The 24,377-nt window shown below is 38.1% G+C and overlaps 1 protein-coding gene across 1 annotated transcript in view; it reads left to right on the forward strand.

The window, feature by feature from the left end:
* Positions 1-24,377, forward strand: part of syne2b (spectrin repeat containing, nuclear envelope 2b) — a 408,840-nt gene that overhangs the window by 247,173 nt on the left and 137,290 nt on the right. Inside the window, exons 82-88 of the mRNA XM_061886295.1 lie at positions 3,787-3,892; positions 4,090-4,191; positions 4,280-4,426; positions 4,496-4,681; positions 7,509-7,574; positions 7,643-7,852; positions 12,180-12,353. Of these exons, the coding sequence (XP_061742279.1) occupies positions 3,787-3,892; positions 4,090-4,191; positions 4,280-4,426; positions 4,496-4,681; positions 7,509-7,574; positions 7,643-7,852; positions 12,180-12,353 (991 nt within the window). The remainder of the gene's footprint in view (positions 1-3,786; positions 3,893-4,089; positions 4,192-4,279; positions 4,427-4,495; positions 4,682-7,508; positions 7,575-7,642; positions 7,853-12,179; positions 12,354-24,377) is intronic.

Here is a 24,377-nt window from a genome sequence, read left to right on the forward strand (position 1 = left end):
GAACAAATTGTAAGGAACACAGACTCAATTAAGAGTTATTTGGACACTAGGGGAACATATTGTAAGAAACAAATAGTTAATTTACAGTTATTCGGACACTAGGGGAACATATTGTTAGTAACACAGACTTAATTTTGAGTTATTTGGACACTAGGGGGACATATTGTATGTAACACTGACTTACTTTAGAGTTATTTGGACACTAGGGGAACATATTGTGAGAAAAACATACTTAATTGAGAGTTATTTGGACACTAGGGGAACATATTGTCAGAATAAAATAGTTAATTTAGAGTTATTTGGACACTAGGGGAACATATTGTAAGAAACATACTAAATTGAGAGTTATTTGGACACTAGGGGGAACAAATTGTAAGTAACACAGACTTAATTAAGAGTTATTGGGACACTAGGGGAACACAATGTAAGTAACAGACTTAATTAAGAGTTATTGGGACACTAAGTGTACATATTGTAAGAAACAAAGACTTAATTGAGAGTTATTTGGACACTAAGGGAACAAATTGTAAGTAACACAGACTTAATTAAGAGTTATTTGGACACTAGGGGAACATATTGTAAGAAACAAATAGTTAATTTACAGTTATTCGGACACTAGGGGAACATATTGTAAGTAACACAGACTTAATTTAGAGGTATTTGGACACTAGGGGAACATATTGTAAGAAACACAGACTTAATTGAGAGATATTTGGACACTAGGGGAACATATTGTAAGTAACACAGACTTAATTTAGAGGTATTTGGACACTAGAGGAACATATTGTAAGAAACACATATTAAATTGAGAGTTAATTGGACACTAGGGGGAACAAATTGTAAGTAACACAGACTTAATTAAGAGTTATTGGGACACTAGGGGGAACAAATTGTAAGTAACACAGACTTAATTAAGAGTTATTGGGACACTAGGGGAACACAATGTAAGTAACACAGACTTAATTAAGAGTTATTGGGACACTAGGGGAACATATTGTAAGAAACAAATAGTTAATTTACAGTTATTCGGACACTAGGGGAACATATTGTATGTAACACAGACTTAATTTAGAGGTATTTGGACACTAGGGGAACATATTGTAAGAAACACAGACTTAATTGAAAGTTATTTGGACACTAGGGGAACATATTGTAAGAATAAAATAGTTAATTTAGAGTTATTTGGACACTGGGGTAACATATTGTAAGTAACACAGACTTAATTAAGAGTTATTGGGACACTAGGTGAACATATTGTAAGAAACACAGACTTAATTGAGAATTATTTTGACACTAGGGGAACATATTGTAAGAAACACAGACTTAATTGAGAGTTATTTGGACACTAGGGGAACATATTGTAAGAAACACATATTAAATTGAGAGTTATTTGGACACTAGGGGGAACAAATTGTAAGTAACACAGACTTAATTAAGAGTTATTGGGACACTAGGGGAACACAATGTAAGTAACACAGATTTAATTAAGAGTTATTGGGACACTAAGTGTACATATTGTAAGAAACAGACTTAATTGAGAGTTATTTGGACACTAAGGGAACAAATTGTAAGGAACACAGACTCAATTAAGAGTTATTTGGACACTAGGGGAACATATTGTAAGAAACAAATAGTTAATTTACAGTTATTCGGACACTAGGGGAACATATTGTTAGTAACACAGACTTAATTTTGAGTTATTTGGACACTAGGGGGACATATTGTATGTAACACTGACTTACTTTAGAGTTATTTGGACACTAGGGGAACATATTGTGAGAAAAACATACTTAATTGAGAGTTATTTGGACACTAGGGGAACATATTGTCAGAATAAAATAGTTAATTTAGAGTTATTTGGACACTAGGGGAACATATTGTAAGAAACATACTAAATTGAGAGTTATTTGGACACTAGGGGGAACAAATTGTAAGTAACACAGACTTAATTAAGAGTTATTGGGACACTAGGGGAACACAATGTAAGTAACAGACTTAATTAAGAGTTATTGGGACACTAAGTGTACATATTGTAAGAAACACAGACTTAATTGAGAGTTATTTGGACACTAAGGGAACAAATTGTAAGTAACACAGACTTAATTAAGAGTTATTTGGACACTAGGGGAACATATTGTAAGAAACAAATAGTTAATTTACAGTTATTCGGACACTAGGGGAACATATTGTAAGTAACACAGACTTAATTTAGAGGTATTTGGACACTAGGGGAACATATTGTAAGAAACACAGACTTAATTGAGAGATATTTGGACACTAGGGGAACATATTGTAAGTAACACAGACTTAATTTAGAGGTATTTGGACACTAGGGGAACATATTGTAAGAAACACATATTAAATTGAGAGTTAATTGGACACTAGGGGGAACAAATTGTAAGTAACACAGACTTAATTAAGAGTTATTGGGACACTAGGGGGAACAAATTGTAAGTAACACAGACTTAATTAAGAGTTATTGGGACACTAGGGGAACACAATGTAAGTAACACAGACTTAATTAAGAGTTATTGGGACACTAGGGGAACATATTGTAAGAAACAAATAGTTAATTTACAGTTATTCGGACACTAGGGGAACATATTGTATGTAACACAGACTTAATTTAGAGGTATTTGGACACTAGGGGAACATATTGTAAGAAACACAGACTTAATTGAAAGTTATTTGGACACTAGGGGAACATATTGTAAGAATAAAATAGTTAATTTAGAGTTATTTGGACACTGGGGTAACATATTGTAAGTAACACAGACTTAATTAAGAGTTATTGGGACACTAGGTGAACATATTGTAAGAAACACAGACTTAATTGAGAATTATTTTGACACTAGGGGAACATATTGTAAGAAACACAGACTTAATTGAGAGTTATTTGGACACTAGGGGAACATATTGTAAGAAACACATATTAAATTGAGAGTTATTTGGACACTAGGGGGAACAAATTGTAAGTAACACAGACTTAATTAAGAGTTATTGGGACAGTAGGAGAACCCAATGTAAGTAACACAGATTTAATTAAGAGTTATTGGGACACTAAGTGTACATATTGTAAGAAACAGACTTAATTGAGAGTTATTTGGACACTAAGGGAACAAATTGTAAGTAACACAGACTCAATTAAGAGTTATTTGGTCACTAGGGGAACATATTGTAAGAAACAAATAGTTAATTTACAGTTATTCGGACACTAGGGGAACATATTGTAAGTAACACAGACTTAATTGAGAGTTATTTGGACACTAGGGGAACATATTGTATGTAACACAGACTTAATTAAGAGTTATTTGGACACTAGGGGAACATATTGTTAGAAACTAAGACTTTATTTAGGGTTAAGGCCATGCAAAATAAGGCATTCATAAGTACTTAATAATGACTAATTAAGAGCCATTATTTTACTAATTTTCATGTTAATAAGCAACTAATTAACGGTGAATATGTTCCCCATACTAAAGTGTTACCATAATAATAAAAGAGCCAAGTCACATGCAATAGTAGCTCATCAGGAGGATGACTGCCACCATTAAATGTGTGCTATGTCAACAACAGAAAAAGCCACGCCCACCTAGATAAATAATAATCATTTAAATCAAGACTTTTAATACTGCAAATTATTTTTTTGTACTATTGTTGGACGGCCATCGAAGTAGTCCCGGGGGTAGTTTTTGTTGAAGAAGTGTAAAAAGAAAGTGTGAAGGTGTGTGTGTTAACGTGCCCCCCCCCCCCCCCCCCCCCCCCCCCCCCCCCCCCCCCCCGCAGGAGGTGTCCCGCCGAGGACGAGGACCACGGCGCCGCTGAGACGTGGGACGGCCTTCACGGTCGCCTGCTGGCTGTGGAGGAGAGCTGGCTGCTTCCTGCCTCCGAGGTAGGACCCCCCCACGGGCTCCATTCTCACTCTTCGCCGCCGGACAAATTGGTCCCCCCGCCCCCGCCCCCCCGCCACGCTTGATTATCACCTCCTCGGAGTCTCCTCCGCGTTAAGGGACATCCTGCGGGGCCTGATGAGTCTAGCGTGTTCCTCTCAGCTCCTTTTTTCCTTTCACTTTTCTTGTCGGCGTGAAGGTGACAAACTCATCTGCCAGGAGTCGGGACGGAGCGGCGGGACGCCTTAAAGAGCTCCGCGCTCACGTGGGACGCCTCCGGGATCTGGGACGGTCGGCCGAGGTGAGCTGATGTTGGCCGGGATGGGACAGCCTTCCTGGAGTTGCTCTGACTTTAACTCAATAATTGCTCATCCTTCAATGAGCCGCAGACGACATCGACTGCGGACGCCCCCCTTGAGGAGGACGTCCTTCACGTACTGCACGAGCTCTGCGTCTTCCTGTCCTCCATCAACCATACGCCGCGCTCCCTGGAGGAAGTTGTGCACGAAGACCACCAGGGACCAGTCCACTTGCAGGTGGGGCAAACCAAGACAATTCGGAAGCAGAGTTACGTGTTTTTTTTCCGACGCCGTTTTCTCTTCCAGACTCTGGCCGCAGACCTGTCCGCCCTTCAGGGCGAATTGGCGACGGTGACCCGCGTACTGGGGTCCTCCACGGGTGTCCGGCAGTGCGTGGACGTCCTCTGCAGGATCCTCCCGGCGGTGCGGGCGGCGCTGATCAGCCGAGAAACGGAACTTGAAAAGCTGCGAGAGCAAAAGTCTACGCAACAGGTGCGGCTTTCGTTTTAATAATGATCTATTTCAGGGGGTGTCCAAACTACGGACTGTCAGGTTCAAACACTGATGACATCTATTAAACAAGACAAGAAGCAAGGATTTAAACAGAGACAGAATTAAATTTGGCTCAATTGAGGAGAGACGTCTGGACTGTACTCTTTGTACAGTCTCACCACGTTCTGATTTTACGCCTCCTCTTTTATTGGGACTTTCCCTGATAACATGGCAAAATCTGTTTCTAAGGGACAAGGGTCATAAACAGCCATTGCCTTTGATTACAAACAGTTCAAAGAACAGGTCGCCTTGAGGGAAATCAGGTCCTGTTTCCTCTTCGCTTTGTAGATCTCGAGTCAAGACAATATCTTTCTGTTGATTACAATACATCGAAGAAATAGAACACTTTCATGTTGCTTCCCATCCTACACAGTGGATTTTAAAAGCCTTCTTCTTGGTGGGATCAAAGACAGTTTTTGTCTGCTCGCCAAAAACTCATTGAAACACCAAATTTTGTGATAATTTAGATACAGTTATTCTGACAGGACTAAATTTAAATACCTCGCAGTTAGATACATAGGCACGAATCCCGTGGGTGCTTCGGGGCCCGAGCACCCACGGACAAGGCCGAGCACCCACGTTGGATTGATGGCAATTTTCAATCTGTAAAAATAATTTTTGAAAAAACAATCTTGCATCCATCCGTTCCTTTTTTTAATGCTAATTTTGTGGCAAGTAGGGTCCGATCTATTTAATAAAGTAGTCAAATATCATTAAGTCTGCAACTAATAAAGCCTAGTCAAGATTTCATCGTGCCCGGAAGTTAACTAATGACACAATTATCTTGACTTTGAACACACTGCACCCGGGCGAATGAAGGCCATACTTACTCAACAGCCATACATGTCACACAAAGGACGCCATCACTGTCATAAACATGTGCCGTATAGTGAAACCCCACTAAACAACACTGTCATAAATATGTGCCATATAGTGAAACCCCACTAAACAACACTGTCATAAACATGTGCCATATAGTGAAACCCCACTAAAAAACACTGTCATAATCATGTGCCATATAGTGAAACCCCACTAAACAACACTGTCATAAACATGTGCCATATAGTGAAACCCCACTAAACAACACTGTCATAAACATGTGCCGTATAGTGAAACCACACTAAACATCACTGTCACAAACATGTGCCATATAGTGAAACCCTATGAAACAACACTGTCATAAACATGTGCCATATAGTGAAACCCTACTAAACAACACTGTCATAATCATGTGCCATATAGTGAAACCCCACTAAACAACACTGTCATAAATATGTGCCATATAGTGAAACCCCACTAAACAACACTGTCATAATAATGTGCCATATAGTGAAACCCCACTAAACAACACTGTCATAAATATGTGCCATATAGTGAAACCCCACTAAACAACACTGTCATAAACATGTGCCATATAGCTAAACCCCACTAAACAACACTGTCATAATAATGTGCCATATAGTGAAACCCCACTAAACAACACTGTCATAAATATGTGCCATATAGTGAAACCCCACTAAACAACACTGTCATAATAATGTGCCATATAGTGAAACCCTACTAAAAAACACTGTCATAAACATGTGCCATATAGTGAAACCCCACTAAACAACACTGTCATAAATGTGCCATATAGTGAAACCCCTCTAAACAACACCGTCATAATAATATGCCATATAGTGAAACCCTACTAAACAACACTGTCATAGTAATGTGCCATATAGTGAAACCCCACTAAACAACACTGTCATAAATGTGCCATATAGTGAAACCCCACTAAACAAAACTGTCATAAACATGTGCCATATAGTGAAACCCCACTAAAAAACACTGCCATAAACATGTGCCATATAGTGAAACCCCACTAAAGAACACTGCCATAAACATGTGCCATAAAGTGAAACCCCACTAAACAACACTGTCATAATAATGTGCCATATAGTGAAACCCTACTAAACAACACTGTCATAATAGTGTGCCATATAACTGTCATAAATATGTGCCATATAGTGAAACCCCACTAAACAACACTGTCATAATAATGTGCCATATAGTGAAACCCTACTAAACAACACTGTCATAATAATGTGCCGTATAACTGTCATAAATATGTGCCGTATAGTGAAACCCCACTAAACAACACTGTCATAATAATGTGCCATATAGTGAAACCCTACTAAAAAACACTGTCATAAACATGTGCCATATAGTGAAACCCCACTAAACAACACTGTCATAAATGTACCATATAGTGAAACCCCTCTAAACAACACTGTCATAATAATATGCCATATAGTGAAACCCTACTAAACAACACTGTCATAATAATGTGCCATATAGTGAAACCCCACTAAACAACACTGTCATAAATGTGCCATATAGTGAAACCCCTCTAAACAACACTGTCATAATAATATGCCATATAGTGAAACCCCACTAAAAAACACTGTCATAATAATGTGCCATATAGTGAAACCTCACTAAAGAACACTGTCATAATAATGTGCCATATAGTGAAACCCCACTAAACAACACTGTCATAATAATGTGCCATATAGTGAAACCCCACTAAACAACACTGTCATAATAATGTGCCATATAGTGAAACCCCACTAAACAAAACTGTCATAAACATGTGCCATATAGTGAAACCCCACTAAACAAAACTGTCATAAACATGTGCCATATAGTGAAACCCCACTTAACAACACTGTCATAAATATTTGCCATATAGTGAAACCCCACTAAACAACTGATGTTGTTCCAGGTTGTGACATCCACGCAGGATCCGGCTGACGGTGTGGATCCTAACATGGAGGTGACCGCGCCACAGGTGTGTTGCCGCCGCGAGCAGATGACGTCACATGCCAGGTGATTGAGCCGCCGTGTTCACCTGTGCAGGTCGAAGTCCACGGCGGTCCGCGTGGCTCCCCGCCCGGCGTTCGCTCCTTCAGCGAGGAGCCACTGGGGAGCGACGAGGAGGCGCTGAAGCACTGCGAGCGGCTGTTGTGGGGCAGCAAGGATTTGCTCGCTCTGGCCTCTGAACACTTGGAGCAAAACCTGCAGCTCCAGTCCAGGACTCGTTTACAGCAGCAGCTCTGCGGTCACACGGTCAGTGCGCCACGGTCACATGATCTGGGACATCGTGTGTAATGGTGTTTGGGGGACTCGACGCAAAACATAGAGTATGCACAAAATCATACAATTTACGCTCGAAAATTGCATATCACACTGGTACGCACGCGTCTCGTTATAAATCACAACTGCACTGAATTGTATGCTGAAAAGATCCGACATATGCGGGATTTTTAGGGACATTATTCAGAATTACTTTTTACTTACACTACTGAAACACTCACATAAACAACTGAAAAATTATGCCCTCGAACACACAAGTAAAATGCTCTCACACACACAAGTAAAATGCTCTCACACACACTACTGAAACACTCACATAAACAACTGAAACTCTCTCACAAAAACAGCTGAAAAATTATGCTCTTACACATATAGGTGAAATGCTCTCACACACACTACTGAAACACTCATATAAACAACTGAAACATTCACATAAACAACTGAAAAAATATGCTCTTACACATGAATGAAATGTTCTCACACACTACTAAAACACTCATATACACAACTGAAACCCTCACATAAACAGCTGAAAAATTATGCTCTTACACATATATGTGAAATGCTCTCACAGACACTACTGAAACACTCATATAAACAACTGAAACATTCACATAAACAACTGAAAAAATCTGCTCTTACACATGAATGAAATGTTCTCACACACTACTAAAACACTAAAATGAAAAACTGAAACTCACATAAACAGCTGAAAAAGTATGCTCTTACACATATATGTGAAATGCTCTCACACACACTACTGAAACACTCATATAAACAACTGAAACATTCACATAAACAACTGAAAAAATATGCTCTTACTCATAAATGAAATGTTCTCACACACTACTAAAACACTCATATACACAACTGAAACTCTCACATAAACAGCTGAAAAATTATGCTCTTACACATATATGTGAAATGCTCTCACACACACTACTGAAACACTCGTATAAACAACTGAAACATTCACATAAACAACTGAAAAAATATGCTCTTACACATAAATGAAATGTTCTCACACACTACTAAAACACTCATATGAACAACTGAAACTCTCACATAAACAGCTGAAAAATTATGCTCTTACACATATATGTGAAATGCTCTCACACACACTACTGAAACACTCATATAAACAACTGAACCATTCACATAAACAACTGAAAAAATATGCTCTTACACATAAATGAAATGTTCTCACACACTACTAAAACACTCATATAAACAACTGAAACTCTCACATAAACAGCTGAAAAATTATGCTCTTACACATATATGTGAAATGCTCTCACACACACTACTGAAACACTCATATAAACAACTGAAACATTCACATAAACAACTGAAAAAATATGCTCTAACACATAAATGAAATGTTCTCACACACTACTAAAACACTCATATACACAACTGAAACTCTCACATAAATAGCTGAAAAACTATGCTCTTACACATATATGTGAAATGCTCTCACACACACTACTGAAACACTCATATAAACAACTGAAACATTCACATAAACAACTGAAAAAATATGCTCTTACACATAAATGAAATGTTCTCACACACTACTAAAACACTCATATAAGCAACTGAAACATTCACATAAACAACTGAAAAAATATGCTCTAACACATAAATGAAATGTTCTCACACACTACTAAAACACTCATATACACAACTGAAACTCTCACATAAACAGCTGAAAAATTATGCTCTTACACATGTAGGTGAAATGCTCTCACACACACTACTGAAACACTCATATAAACAACTGAAACATTCACATAAACAACTGAAAAATTATGCTCTTACACATATAGGTGAAATGCTCTCACACACACTACTGAAACACTCATATAAACAACTGAAACATTCACATAAACAACTGAAAAAATATGCTCTTACACATAAATGAAATGTTCTCACACACTACTAAAACACTCATATGAACAACTGAAACTCTCACATAAACAGCTGAAAAATTATGCTCTTACACATATATGTGAAATGCTCTCACACACACTACTGAAACACTCATATAAACAACTGAAACGCTCTCAGATAAACTGAAAAAGTATACTCTCACACAAGTGAAATGCTCTCACACACACTACTGAAACACTCATATAAACAACTGAAACACTCACATAAATAACTGAAAAATGATGCTCTCACACATATAAGTGAAATGCTCTCACACACTAAGGATACACTCATAAACAACTGAAAAGCTCTCAAATCAACAACTGAAAAATTATGTTTTTGTACGTTTAGGCAAAATGCTCTCACACACACATTTGAAACTCTCATATAAACAAAAGAAAAATCGTGCTCTCACACATAAGTGAAATGCTCTCACACACACTACTGAAACACTCATATAAACAACTGAAACGCTCTCACAGGAGCAACTTAAAAATTATGCTCTTGCACATATAAGTGAAATGCTCTCACACACTACTGAAACACTCATATTAACTACTAAAGAACTCACATAAGCAAATGAAAATTGATGATCTCACAAATATAAGTGAAATACTCTCATACACGCTACTGAAACACTCGTATGAACAACTGAAACGCTCTCACACAAACAACTGAAACATTATGCTCTCACATATATAAGTGAATTGCTCTCACACACACTACTAAAACACTCAAATGAACAACTGAAACACTCACATGAACAACTGAAAAATTACGCTCTCACACATACGTGAAATGCTCTCACACAGTACTGAAATACTCATAACAATTGAGAAGGTATTCTCTCGCACGTATAAGTGAAACGCTCTCACACATTACTGAAACACTCTCACATAAACAACTGAAAAATTAGGCTCTCACACATAAGTGAAATGCTCTCATACAGTACTGAAATACTCATAACAATTGAGAAAGTATTCTCTCGCACGTATAATTGAAATGCTCTCACACACACTACTGAAACACTCATATGAACAACTGAAACACTCTTGCACAAACAACTGAAAAATTATGCTCTCACACATAAGTGAATTGCTCTCACACGCACTACTGAAACACTCATATAAACAACTGAAACACTCACAAACAACTGAAAAATTACGCTCTCACAAAAAACTGAAATGCTCTCACACACACTACTGAAACACTCATATGAACAACTGAAATGCTCTTAGATAAACTGAAAAATTATGCTGTCACACATAAGTGAAATCTTCTCACACACTACTGAAACCCTCAGAAACAACTGAAAAATTACGCTCTCACATATAACCGAAATGCTCTCACACACACTACTGAAACACAAACATGAACACCTGAAATGCTCTTAGATAAACTGAAAAATTATGCTGTCACACATGAGTGAAATCTTCTCACACAATACTGAAACCCTCAGAAACAACTGAAACACTCTCTCATAAACAACTGAAAAATTACGCTCCCACACATAAGTAAAATGCACTCACACACACTACTGAAACACTCATATAAACAACTGAAACGCTCTCAAATTAACAACTGAAAAATTACGCTTCCACACATATAAGTGAAATGCACTCACACACTACTGAAACACTCTTTCAAACAACCGAAACACTCTCACATCAACAACTGAAAAATGATGCTCTAGCACGTATACGTGAAATGCTCTCACCCACACTACTGAAATTGCAGCAATTCCTGAATACCAATTCTCAATTCTAAAGTCTTGTTACACATTTCTCAACCGATATTCCAACACCAACCCATTCATATCCTCTCGTACAATTGTGATGTTATCTATATATATGTATTTTTAAAATCCTGGTTTAGCCAAAAATTCCCAAATTTCCAGCAAATTCCCTTTCAAATGAATGGACATTTTTTTCGGAAGTTCCACAACTCCCAAATTTGTCATATTTTTTGGGCCATGTTTTACCTGATATAGAAGGGAATGCATGTGTGTTTTGCTGTTTATTTTTTTATGAATATTTTTTTTTTATATAACTTAGAGATTTATCTGGTGGTGACACCATCGGGTGTTGTTGATTCCCGTGTCTGAAAATCCGTGCGCAAGGGTCCGTACGCACAGGCAGCCTTTCCATAGTTAATTTTACCATAAATGCCAACGTTTGCGGTGAACGTTACTCACGCACATTTCAACAGCAACCTTTTTAAAGGAGGCCCCCACGGGGTGCAGGACCCGTGACGCTTGTTTCTGCTCCGTCTAATTTGGCACACTTTTACGCTTATTTTGTTACGCTATTATGACTTCTGAAGTACCATGTCTTCAGTGTTGAAAGGCGTTTTTTTGTTTCCTCAACAGAGGTTCTTCAGGTTCCTGAGCCAACATTTACACAGCCTGCAGTACCTGTGCCAGAGAGTTCCAGAGAGCGCCCTCCAGAGGTTGGAGGGTGTAAGGCGGGACGTTCAGGAGAAGGCCTTCCCGCTGCAGACGCAGGCGTTGGAGAAAGGAGTTAGCATGGAACAACTCCTACAGGTTTTACACCACTTTGACCTCCAGAGGGAGTTTATTATAAACATGCCGGGTCTCAATTGGCAGACTTGGGACTGAACTACTAAGAGCCGAATATTTATTACAATTTCATAGTGCAAACTATAAGATGGTCTGTACTGTTAGTGATTTAGCAAAACTGCGTTTACAATTTGATAACTCGTGCAGACCGCTTTTCTAATGTTTGCAAACACAATGAGTTTTTCCTTAAAATGCAATATTGTTCTTGGAATCCTTACAAATTGCGATCAAAGCAATAAAAGCCTTGTTTTAAGGATAACTCTTGAACCAAAGTTGCCAAATGTCTAAATTTAACAGTACTAATGTATGCTAGTAAGTCCTACTTGGAACATGTGCTTTTGTAAGGTTTGCAAACACAATTAGTTTTTCCGGAAAATAAAAATATTGTTCTTAGAATCCTTACAAATTGCGATTAAAGCAAATAAGATACTTGTTTTAAGGAGAACTGTTGAATCCAAGTTGCCAGATGTCTAAATTTAACAGTACTAATGTATGCTAGTGAGTCCTACTTGGAACATGTGCTTTTGTAAGGTTTGCAAACACAACAAAAATTAGGTTTTTCCTCAAAATGCAATATTGTTCTTAGAATTCTGAGAAATTGCAGCTAAAGCAATAAAAGTCTTCTTTTAAGGAGAACTCTTGAATCAAAGTTGCCAGATGTCTAAATTTAACAGTACTAATGTATGCTAGTGAGTCCTACTTGGAACATGTGCTTTTGTAAGGTTTGCAAACACAACAAAAATGTGTTATTTCCTCAAAATTACAATATTGTGCTTAAAATCCTAAAAAAATGGCAATAAGGCAACAATAAAATACTTGTTTTAAGGAGAACTCTTGAAGCAATGTTGCCAGATGTCTAAATTTAACAGTACTAATGTATGTTAGTGAGTCCTACTTGGAACATGTGCTTTTGTAAGGTTTGCAAACACAACAAAAAATTGTTTTTCTTCAAAATCACAATATTGTGCTTAAACTCCTAAAAAAAGGCGAATAAGGCAACAATAAAATACTTTTTTTTTAAGGAGAACTCTTGAACCAAAGTTGCCAGATGTCTAAATTTAACAGTACTAATGTATGTTAGTGAGTCCTACTTGGAACATGTGCTTTTGTAAGGTTTGCAAACACAACACAAATTAGTTTTCCCCCAAAATGACAATACTGTGCTTAGAATCCTAAAACAATGCGAATAAGGCAACAATAAAATACTTTTTTTTAAGGAGAACTTTTGAACCAAAGTTGCCAGATGGCTAAATTTAAAAGTACTAATAATGTATCCTAGTGAGTCCTACTTGGAACATGTGCTTTTGTCAGGTTTGCAAACACAACAAAAATTAGGTTTTTCCTCAAAATGCAATATTGTTCTTAGAATTCTGAGAAATTGCAGCTAAAGCAATAAAAGTCTTCTTTTAAGGAGAACTCTTGAATCAAAGTTGCCAGATGTCTAAATTTAACAGTACTAATGTATGCTAGTGAGTCCTACTTGGAACATGTGCTTTTGTAAGGTTTGCAAACACAACAAAAATTAGGTTTTTCCTCAAAATGGCAATACTGTGCTTAGAATCCTGAGAAAATGTGAATAAAGTAATACAAGAATTGTTTTAAGGAGAACTCTTGAACAAAACTTGCCAGATGTCTAAATTTAACAGTACTAATGTATGCTAGTGAGTTCTACTTGGAACATGTGCTTTTGTAAGGGTTGCAAACACAATTAGTTTTTCCTGAAAATAAAAATATTGTTCTTAGAATCCTTACAAATTGCGATTAAAGCAAATAAAATACTTGTTTTAAGGAGAACTCTTGAATCAAAGTTGCCAGATGTCTAAATTTAACAGTACTAATGTATGCTAGTGAGTCCTACTTGGAACATGTGCTTTTGTAAGGGTTGCAAACACAACAAAAATTAGGTTTTTCCTCAAAATGCGATATTGTTCTTAGAATTCTGAGAAATTGCAGCTAAAGCAATAAAAGCCTTGTTTTAAGGAGAACTCTTGAATCATAGTTGCCAGATGTCTAAATTTAACAGTACTAATGTATGCTAGTGAGTCCTACTTGGAACATGTGCTTTTGTAAGGTTTGCAAACACAATTAGTTTTTCCTGAAAATAAAAATATTGTGCTTAGAATCCTTACAAATTACGATTAAAGCAAATAAAAGCCTTGTTTTAAGGAGAACTCTGGAATCAAAGTTGCCAGATGTCTAAATTTAACAGTACTAATGTATGCTAGTGAGTCCTACTTGGAACATGTGCTTTTGTAAGGTTTGCAAACACAACAAAAATTTGTTTGTTCCTCAAAATGCAATATTGTTCTTAGAATTCTGAGAAATTGCAGCTAAAGCAATAAAAGTCTTGTTTCAAGGAGACTCTTGAATCAAAGTTGCCAGATGTCTAAATTTAACAGTACTAATGTATGTTAGTGAGTTCTACTTGGAACATGTGCTTTTGTAAGGTTTGCAAACACAATTAGTTTTTCCTGAAAATAAAAATATTGTTCTTAGAATCCTTACAAATTGCGATTAAAGCAAATAAAATACTTGTTTTAAGGATAACTCTTGAACCAAAGTTGCCGGATGTCTAAATTTAACAGTACTAATGTATGCTAGTGAGTTCTACTTGGAACATGTGCTTTTGTAAGGTTTGCAAACACAACAAAAATTAGGTTTTTCCTCAAAATGCAATATTGTTCTTTGAATTCTGACAAATTGCGACTAAAGCAATAAAAATCTTGTTTTAAGGAGAACTGTTGAATCAAAGTTGCCAGATGTCTAAATTTAACAGTACTAATGTATGCTAGTGAGTTCTACTTGGAACATGTGCTTTTGTAAGGTTTGCAAACACAACAAAAATTAGGTTTTTCCTCAAAATGCAATATTGTTCTTAGAATTCTGAGAAATTGTGACTAAAGCAATAAAAGTCTTGTTTTAAGGAGAACTCTTGAATCAAAGTTGCCAGATGTCTAAATTTATCAGTACTAATGTATGCTAGTGAGTCCTACTTGGAACATGTGCTTTTGTAAGGTTTGCAAACACAACAAAAATTAGGTTTTTCCTCAAAATGCAATATTGTTCTTAGAATTCTGAGAAATTGCGACTAAAGCAATAAAATTCTTCTTTTAAGGAGAACTCTAGAACCAAAGTTACCGGATGTCTAAATTTAACAGCACTAATGTTTATTAGTGAGTTCTACTTGGAACATGTGCTTTTGTAAGGTTTGCAAACACAAAAAAAATTAGGTTATTCCTCAAAATGCAATATTGTTCTTAGAATCCTGAGAAAATGTGAAAAAAGCAATAAAAGTCTTGTTTTAAGGAGAACTCATGAATCAAACTTGCCAGATGTCTAAATTTAACAGTACTAATGTATGCTAGTGAGTCCTACTTGGAACATGTGCTTTTGTCAGGTTTGCAAACACAACAAAAATTTTTTTTTCCCTCAAAATTACAATATTGTGCTTAAAATCCTAAAAAAAATGCGAATAAGGCAACAATAAAATACTTGTTTTAAGGAGAACTTTTGAACCTAAGTTGCCAGATGTCTAAATGTAACAGTACTAATGTATGCTAGTGAGTCCTACTTGGAACATGTGCTTTTGTAAGGTTTGCAAACACAACAAAAATTAGGTTTTTCCTCAAAATGACAATACTGTTCTTAGAATTCTGAGAAATTGCGTCTAAAGCAATACAATTCTTGTTTTAAGGAGAACTGTTGAATCAAAGTTGCCAGATGTCTAAATTTAACAGTGCTAATGTATGCTAGTGAGTTCTACTTGGAACATGTGCTTTTGTAAGGTTTGCAAACACAACAAAAATGAGTTTTTTCCTCAAAATGCAATATTGTTCTTAGAATTCTGAGAAATTGCAGCTAAAGCAATAAAATTCTTGTTTTAAGGCGAACTCTTGAATCAAAGTTGCCAGATGTCTAAATTTAACAGTACTAATGTATGCTAGTAAGTCCTACTTGGAACATGTGTTTTTGTAAGGTTTGCAAACACAATTAGTTTTTCCTCAAAATGACAATACTGTTCTTAGAATTCTGAGAAATTGCGTCTAAAGCAATAAAATTCTTGTTTTAAGGAGAACTGTGGAATCAAAGTTGCCAGATGTCTAAATTTAACAGTACTAATGTATGCTAGTGAGTTCTACTTGGAACATGTGCTTTTGTAAGGTTTGCAAACACAATTAGTTTTTCCTGAAAATGAAAATATTGTGCTTAGAATCCTTACAAATTACGATTAAAGCAAATAAAAGCCTTGTTTTAAGGAGAACTCTTGAATCAAACTTGCCAGATGTCTAAATTTAGCACTACTAATAATTTATGCTTGTGAGTTCTACTTGGAACATGTGCTTTTGTCAGGTTTGCAAACACAACAAAAATGTGTTTTTTCCTCAAAATTACAATATTGTGCTTGAAATCCTAAAAAAATGCGAATAAGGCAACAATAAAATACTTGTTTTAAGGAGAACTCTTGAAGCAATGTTGCCAGATGTCTAAATTTAACAGTACTAATGTATGCTAGTGAGTCCTACTTGGAACATGTGCTTTTGTAAGGTTTGCAAACACAACAAAAATTAGGTTTTTCCTCAAAATGCAATATTGTTCTTAGAATTCTGAGAAATTGCAGCTAAAGCAATAAAATTCTTGTTTTAAGGCGAACTCTTGAATCAAAGTTGCCAAATGTCTAAATTTAACAGTACTAATGTATGCTTGTGAGTTCTACTTGGAACATGTGCTTTTGTAAGGTTTGCAAACACAATTAGTTTTTCCACCAAATGACAATACTGTTCTTAGAATTCTGAGAAAATGCAAATAAGGCAACATTAAAATATTTGTTTCAAGGAGAACTCTAGAACCAAAGTTGCCAAATGTCTAAATTTAACAGCACTAATGTTTGTTAGTGAGTTCTACTTGGAACATGTGCTTTTGTAAGGTTTGCAAACACAACAGAAATTTTTTTTACCTCAAATTGACAATATTGTTCTTAGAATCCTAAAAATAAGGCAACAATAAAAGCGTTGTTTTAATGGCAACTCTTTAACCAAAGTTGCCATACGTCTAAATTTATCAGTACTAGTGTTTCTTAGTGAATTCTACTTGGAACATGTGCTTTTGTGAGGTTTGCAAACACAAAAAAAATGTGTTTTTTCTCTAAATGACAATATTGTTCTTTGAATCCTGAGAAATTGCGAATAAAGTAATACAAGAATTGTTTTAGGATAACTCTTGAACCAACGTTGCCAGATGTCTAAATTTAACAGTACGAGTGTATGTTAGTGAGTTCTACTTGGAACATGTGCTTTTGTCCGGTTTGCAAACACAATTAGGTTTTTTCTCAAAATTACAATATTGTTCTTAGAATCCTGAGAAATTGCGAATAAATTAATACAATAATTGTTTTAAGTATAACTCTTGAACCAATGTTGCCAGATGTCTAAATTTAACAGTACTAGTGTTTCTTAGTGAATTCCACTTGGAACATGTGCTTTTGTAAGGTTTGCAAACACAATTAGTTTTTTTCTCAAAATTACAATATTGTTCTTAGCATCCTGAGAAATTGCGAATAAAGCAATAAAAGTCTTGTTTTAAGGAGAACTCTTGAACCAAAGTTGCCAGATGTCTAAATTTAACAGTACTAATGTATGCTGGTGAGTCCTACTTGGAACATGTGCTTTTGTAAGGTTTGCAAACACAGCAAAAATGTGTTTTTGCATCCAGCGGGGCATCACAAAAAAATGAGGCATACTAACGTGTTAATTCCACAACTGCATATACACATCGGTATCGGTTGATATCGGTATTGGTAATTAAGAGTTGGACAATATCGGAATATCGGATATCGGCAAAAAAGCTATTAAAGGACATCTCTAGCGGAAACTATATCCATACGCCAGGAATGATCCAGACACAAGAAAATGCATACTGCAAGAAGTTTTTTCATAGACAAAGTATGATAATGTATTTCCTAAATCAAAATAGAAAACGCCAGCAGACACCGAAACGCGTCACTCGAGTGTGTTTCAATCAGACCTTTAAGTTGTATAAAATTATAAAATATTAGCGTGGATTAGAGCAGTGTTTTTCAGCCTTTTCTGAGCCAAGGCACGTTTTTTTCATTGGAAAAATCCAGAGGCCCAAAACTAGCACAAAACCTTAAAAAATGAAACTCAGCAGCCGATATTGATGGTAAAAAGTTGTTCTCGTAATTGTCGGATATCAATTCAAACCATAACCAAGCATGCATCACCATAGCTCTTGTCTCAAAGTTGGTGTACTTTCACCACCACTCACATCACGCCCTGACTTATTTGGAGTTGTTTGCAGTTTTTCTGTGTGTAGTGTTTTAGTTCTTGTCTCGCGCTCCTATTTTGTTATTAATTGTCATTTCATGTACATATGTACTTTGTGGACGCCGTCTGCTGCTCCACAGTAAGTCTTTGCTGTCGTCCAACAATCGGTTTTTGTTTACTTTGTGGCCAGTTCAGTTTTTAGCTTCATTCACTAAGCTTCAATGCCTTTTGTTTATTTTTGGTTTAAAGGGGAACATTATCACAATTTCAGAAGGGTTGAAACCAATACAAATCAATTCCTAGTGGCTTATTTTATTTTTCAAAGTTTTTTTCAAAATTTTACATTTCCCGGAATATCCCTAAAAAAAGCTTTAAAGTGCTTGATTTTCGCTATTTGCGATGCCACTGTCCATTTTCCTGTGACGTCACATAGCGATTCCAATACAAACAATGGCGAATAGCACAGCAAGATATAGCGACATTAGCTCGGATTCAGACTCGGATTTCAGCGGCTTAAGCGATTCAACAGATTACGCATGTATTGAAACAGATGGTCGGAGTATGGAGGCAGATAGCGAAACCGAAATTGAAGAAGAAACTGAAGCTATTGAGCGAATAGCTATTGACGCTATTCGGCCATGCTAATGCTATTCTGCGTTAGCAACGCCGGTAAAATGTGCAGACCAACCGATCAGGACCTTCGCATTGACACTGGATCAATAAGTCAATAACAACAACACTCACCTTTGTGATTTCTTCGACTTTATCGTTGGGAATGCATCTGCTTTGAGTGTCGCAGGATATCCAGACATTCTTGCCATCTCTGTCGTAGCATCGCCGGTAAAAACCAAACGAGGGACTTTCGCATCTCTTGACACTGGAGCAACTTAAATATGTCGATTGGTAAGTGTTTGTTTGGCATTAAATGTGGATGGAGGGAAAGGCTGGATGTAAATATAGCTACAAATAAATAGCATGTTAGCATCGATTAGCATGCCGTCCTAATCGTAAATCAACTTGAATCCGTCCCTGATCGTGTTGTTACACCCTCCGACAACACACCGATGAGGCATGATGTCTCCAAGGTTCCGGCAAACAGTCGAAAAAATGGATTTGACTCGATGTGGTAGGGAAACATGGCGTTGACGACCGATGTGATGTCACCTTCTCACGTCGTCACTGAGAAAGCGATAAACAAAACGGCGTTGAATTCGCCAAAATTCACCCATTTAGAGTTCGGAAATCGGTTAAAAAAATATATATGGTCTTTTCTGCACCATCAAGGTATATATTGACGCTTACATAGGTCTGGTGATAATGTTCCCCTTTAAGCATTAGATACATTTTTTACCTGCACCATGCCTCCCGCTGTCGTCTGCATATTGTGATCATGACAAACCATGTTCCCGACATTTACAAACCAAATAGCTACCTGCTCAAACTTTCTGATATGGAAGAGTAATGCACACGGCTAGCCTAAATAGCAAGTTAGCATCGATTAGCATGCCGTGCTAATCGATGCAATTTCTACGTAAATCAACTTGAATCCGTCCCTGATCGTGTTGTTACACCCTCCGACAACACACCGACGAGGCATGATGTCTCCGAGGTACCGGCAAACAGTCGAAAAAACGGAAAATAACAGAGCTCGATGTGGTAGGGAAACATGGCGTTGACGACCGATGTGACGTCACGTTCTCACGTCGTCGCTGAGAGAGCGATAAACAGAAAGGCGTTTAATTCGCCAAAATTCACCCATTTAGAGTTCGGAAATCGGTTTTTAAAAAAATGTATTTTTTCCGCAAAATCAAGGTATATATTGACGCTTACATAGGTCTGGTGATAATGTTCCCCTTTAAGCACTAGATACCTTTTTTACCTGCACCCTGCCTCCCGCTGTCGTCTGCATATTGTGATCATGACAAACCATGTTCCCGACATTTACAAACCAATTAGCTACCTGCTCAAACTTTCTGATGTGGAAGAGTAATGCACACGGCTAGCCTAAATAGCATGTTAGCATCGATTAGCATGCCGTGCTAATCGATGCAATTTCTACGTAAATCAACTTGAATCCGTCCATGATCGTGTTGTTACACCCTCCGACAACACACCGACGAGGCATGATCTCTCCAAGGTACCGGCAAACTGTTGAAAAAACGGAAAATAACAGAGCTCGATGTGGTAGGGAAACATGGCGTTGACGACCGATGTGACGTCACGTTCTGACGTCGTCGCTGAGAGAGCGATAAACAGAAAGGCGTTTAATTCGCCAAAATTCACCCATTTAGAGTTCGGAAATCGGTTAAAAAAAAAAAGTATTTTTTCCGCAAAATCAAGGTATATATTGACGCTTACATAGGTCTGGTGATAATGTTCTCCTTTAAGCATTGGATACCTTTTTTACCTGCACCCTGCCTCCCGCTGTCGTCTGCATATTGTGATCATGACAAACCATGTTCCCGACATTTACAAACCAATTAGCTACCTGCTCCCACTTTCTGATATGGAAGAGTAATGCACACGGCTAGCCTAAATAGCATGTTAGCATCGATTAGCATGCCGTGCTAATCGATGCAATTTCCACGTAAATCAACTTGAATCCGTCCCTGATCGTGTTGTTACACCCTCCGACAACACACCGACGAGGCATGATGTCTCCAAGGTACCGGCAAACAGTCGAAAAAACGGAAAATAACAGAGCTCGATGTGGTAGGGAAACATGGCGTTGACGACCGATGTGACGTCACGTTCTGACGTCGTCGCTGAGAGAGCGATAAACAGAAAGGCGTTTAATTCGCCAAAATTCTCCCATTTAGAGTTCGGAAATCGGTTAAAAAAAAAAAGGTATTTTTTCCGCAACATCAAGGTATATATTGACGCTTACATAGGTCTGGTGATAATGTTCCCCTTTAAGCATTAGATACATTTTTTACCTGCACCCTGCCTCCCGCTGTCGTCTGCATATTGTGATCATGACAAACCATGTTCCCGACATTTACAAACCAATTAGCTACCTGCTCCCACTTTTGATATGGAAGAGTAATGCACACAGCTAGCCTAAATAGCATGTTAGCATCGATTAGCATGTCGTGCTAATCGATGCACCTTCTACGTAAATCAACTTGAATCCGTCCATGATCGTGTTGTTACACCCTCCGACAACACACCGACGAGGCATGATGTCTCCAAGGTACCGGCAAACAGTCGAAAAAACGGAAAATAACAGAGCTCGATGTGGTAGGGAAACATGGCGTTGACGACCGATGTGACGTCACGTTCTCACGTCGTCTCTGAGAGAGCGATAAACAGAAAGGCGTTTAATTCGCCAAAATTCACCCATTAAGAGTTCGGAAATCGGTTTAAAAAAAAAAGGTATTTTTTCCGCAAAATCAAGGTATATATTGACGCTTACATAGGTCTGGTGATAATGTTCCCCTTTAAGCATTGGATACCTTTTTTTACCTGCACCCTGCCTCCCGCATATTGTGATCATGACAAACCATGTTCCCGACATTTACAAACCAATTAGCGACCTGCTCAAACTTTCTGATATGGAAGAGTATTACACGGTTACTGACACGGACACTTTAAAACGGCCGCATTTGCAGATTATAATTACTTGTTTGCTAAAAAATATTTTGGGGCGGCATAGCTCGGTTGGTAGAGTGGCCGTGTCAGCAACTTGAGGGTTGCAGGTTCGATTCCCACTTCCGCCATCTTAGTCACTGTCGTTGTGTCCTTGGGCAAGACACTTTACCCACCTGCTCCCAGTGCCACCCACACTGGTTTAAATGTAACTTAGATATTGGGTTTCACTAGAGAAAAGCGCTATATAAATATAATTCAGAATTGACACAAAACGGGGGGTGGGGTATGTGTTCCTCACGGTGTTTTGGTGAATTTACAGAGGAATTTGTGAAAGGTAATCAATAAAAAAAGAATGAATGTTAATAATACTAACACAGACTCTCGTAAACATGTTAGCATATTAGCTAAAGCAAACGACGCTGGCTTGATTACATTACGATAGCACGGAGGAACATGCATGAAAACACTCCTACAAACATCACACGTGGGACGCTTTAGTAAGTACGAATCGTTTTAGTTATATTGTAAAACTTACGAACGTTGCTTGGAGCGATGAATGACGAATCCATATGAGTAGAAATGCTACGGACGCCGCGAAGACTGAACAGCAATGCTACTTCCGGTTGAAAGCACAAACTCGTAGCACAAACAATAAAACACCTTCTCAGAGTATTTGCTTGTTATTTGTAACTGTGTTATGGCCGTCACCGAAGAAAAATCCATAAATCAGTTGCACCGTCTTATAAGCCGCAGAGTTCGAAGTGTAGGAAAAAAGTAGCGACTTATAGTCCGGAATTTATGGTACATGTCACGATATCTCGAGACTTGCTACGAGGGTGGAGCTGCTGCCACCGGGGGCCATACCATAGCATACCATCATTGGGGCGGTATAGCCCGGTTGGTAAAGTGGCCGTGCCAGCAACTTGAGGGTTCCAGGTTCGATCCCCGCTTCCGCCTTCCTAGTCAATGCCGTTGTGTCCTTGGACAAGACACTTTACCCACCTGCTCCCAGTGCCACCCACACTGGTTTAAATGTAACTTAGATATTGGGTTTCACTAGAGAAAAGCGCTATATAAATATAATTCACAATTGACACAAAACGGGGGGTGGGGTATGTGTTCCTCACGGTGTTTTGGTGAATTTACAGAGGAATTTGTGAAAGGTAATCAATAAAAAAAGAATGAATGTTAATAATACTAACACAGACTCTCGTAAACATGTTAGCATATTGGCTAATGCAAACGACGCTAGCTTGATTACATTACGATAGCACGGAGGAACTTGCATGAAAACACTCCTACAAACATCACACGTGGGACGCTTTAGTAAGTACGAATCGTTTTAGTTATATTGTAAAACTTACGAACGTTGCTTGGAGCGATGAATGACGAATCCGTATGAGTAGAAATGCTACCGACGGCGCGAAGGCTGAACAGCAATGCTACTTCCGGTTGAAAGCACAAACTCGTAGCACAAACAATAAAACACCTTCTCAGAGTATTTGCTTGTTATTTGTAACTGTGCTATGGCCGTCAGCGAAGAAAAATCCATAAATCAGTTGTAAGCCGCAGAGTTCGAAGTGTAGGAAAAAAGTAGCGGCTTATAGTCCGTAATTTATGGTACATGTCACGATGTCTCGAGACTTGCTACGAGGGGGGAGCTGCTGCCACCGGGGGCCATACCATAGCATACCATCATTGGGGCGGTATAGCTCGGTTGGTAAAGTGGCCGTGCCAGCAACTTGAGGGTTCCAGGTTCGATCCCCGCTTCCGCCTTCCTAGTCACTGCCGTTGTGTCCTTGGGCAAGACACTTTACCCACCTGCTGCCAGTGCCACCCACACTGGTTTGGATGTAACTTAGATATTGGTGTGATGGGCGTGGCCCGTGCGCCTGCGGGGAAGCGGAGTGTGGCAGGGCCTGCCTCGAAGTTTGGCGACAGGCGATTGGATGACACAGCTGAAAGTGTTTGTCTAATCACCTGTCTCTCTGTAAAAGGCCGCGGTCGGGAGGCGGCGAGAGAGAGAAAGAGAGACGGACCGATGCTTGCTGAAAAGCAAAAGGAGATGTGCAAAACGACACAATTGCTGGAAAGCAAAAAGGAGATTTATTGGAAA

Source organism: Nerophis ophidion, linkage group LG24, assembly GCF_033978795.1.
Source record: "Nerophis ophidion isolate RoL-2023_Sa linkage group LG24, RoL_Noph_v1.0, whole genome shotgun sequence".
Taxonomy (NCBI): domain Eukaryota; kingdom Metazoa; phylum Chordata; class Actinopteri; order Syngnathiformes; family Syngnathidae; genus Nerophis; species Nerophis ophidion.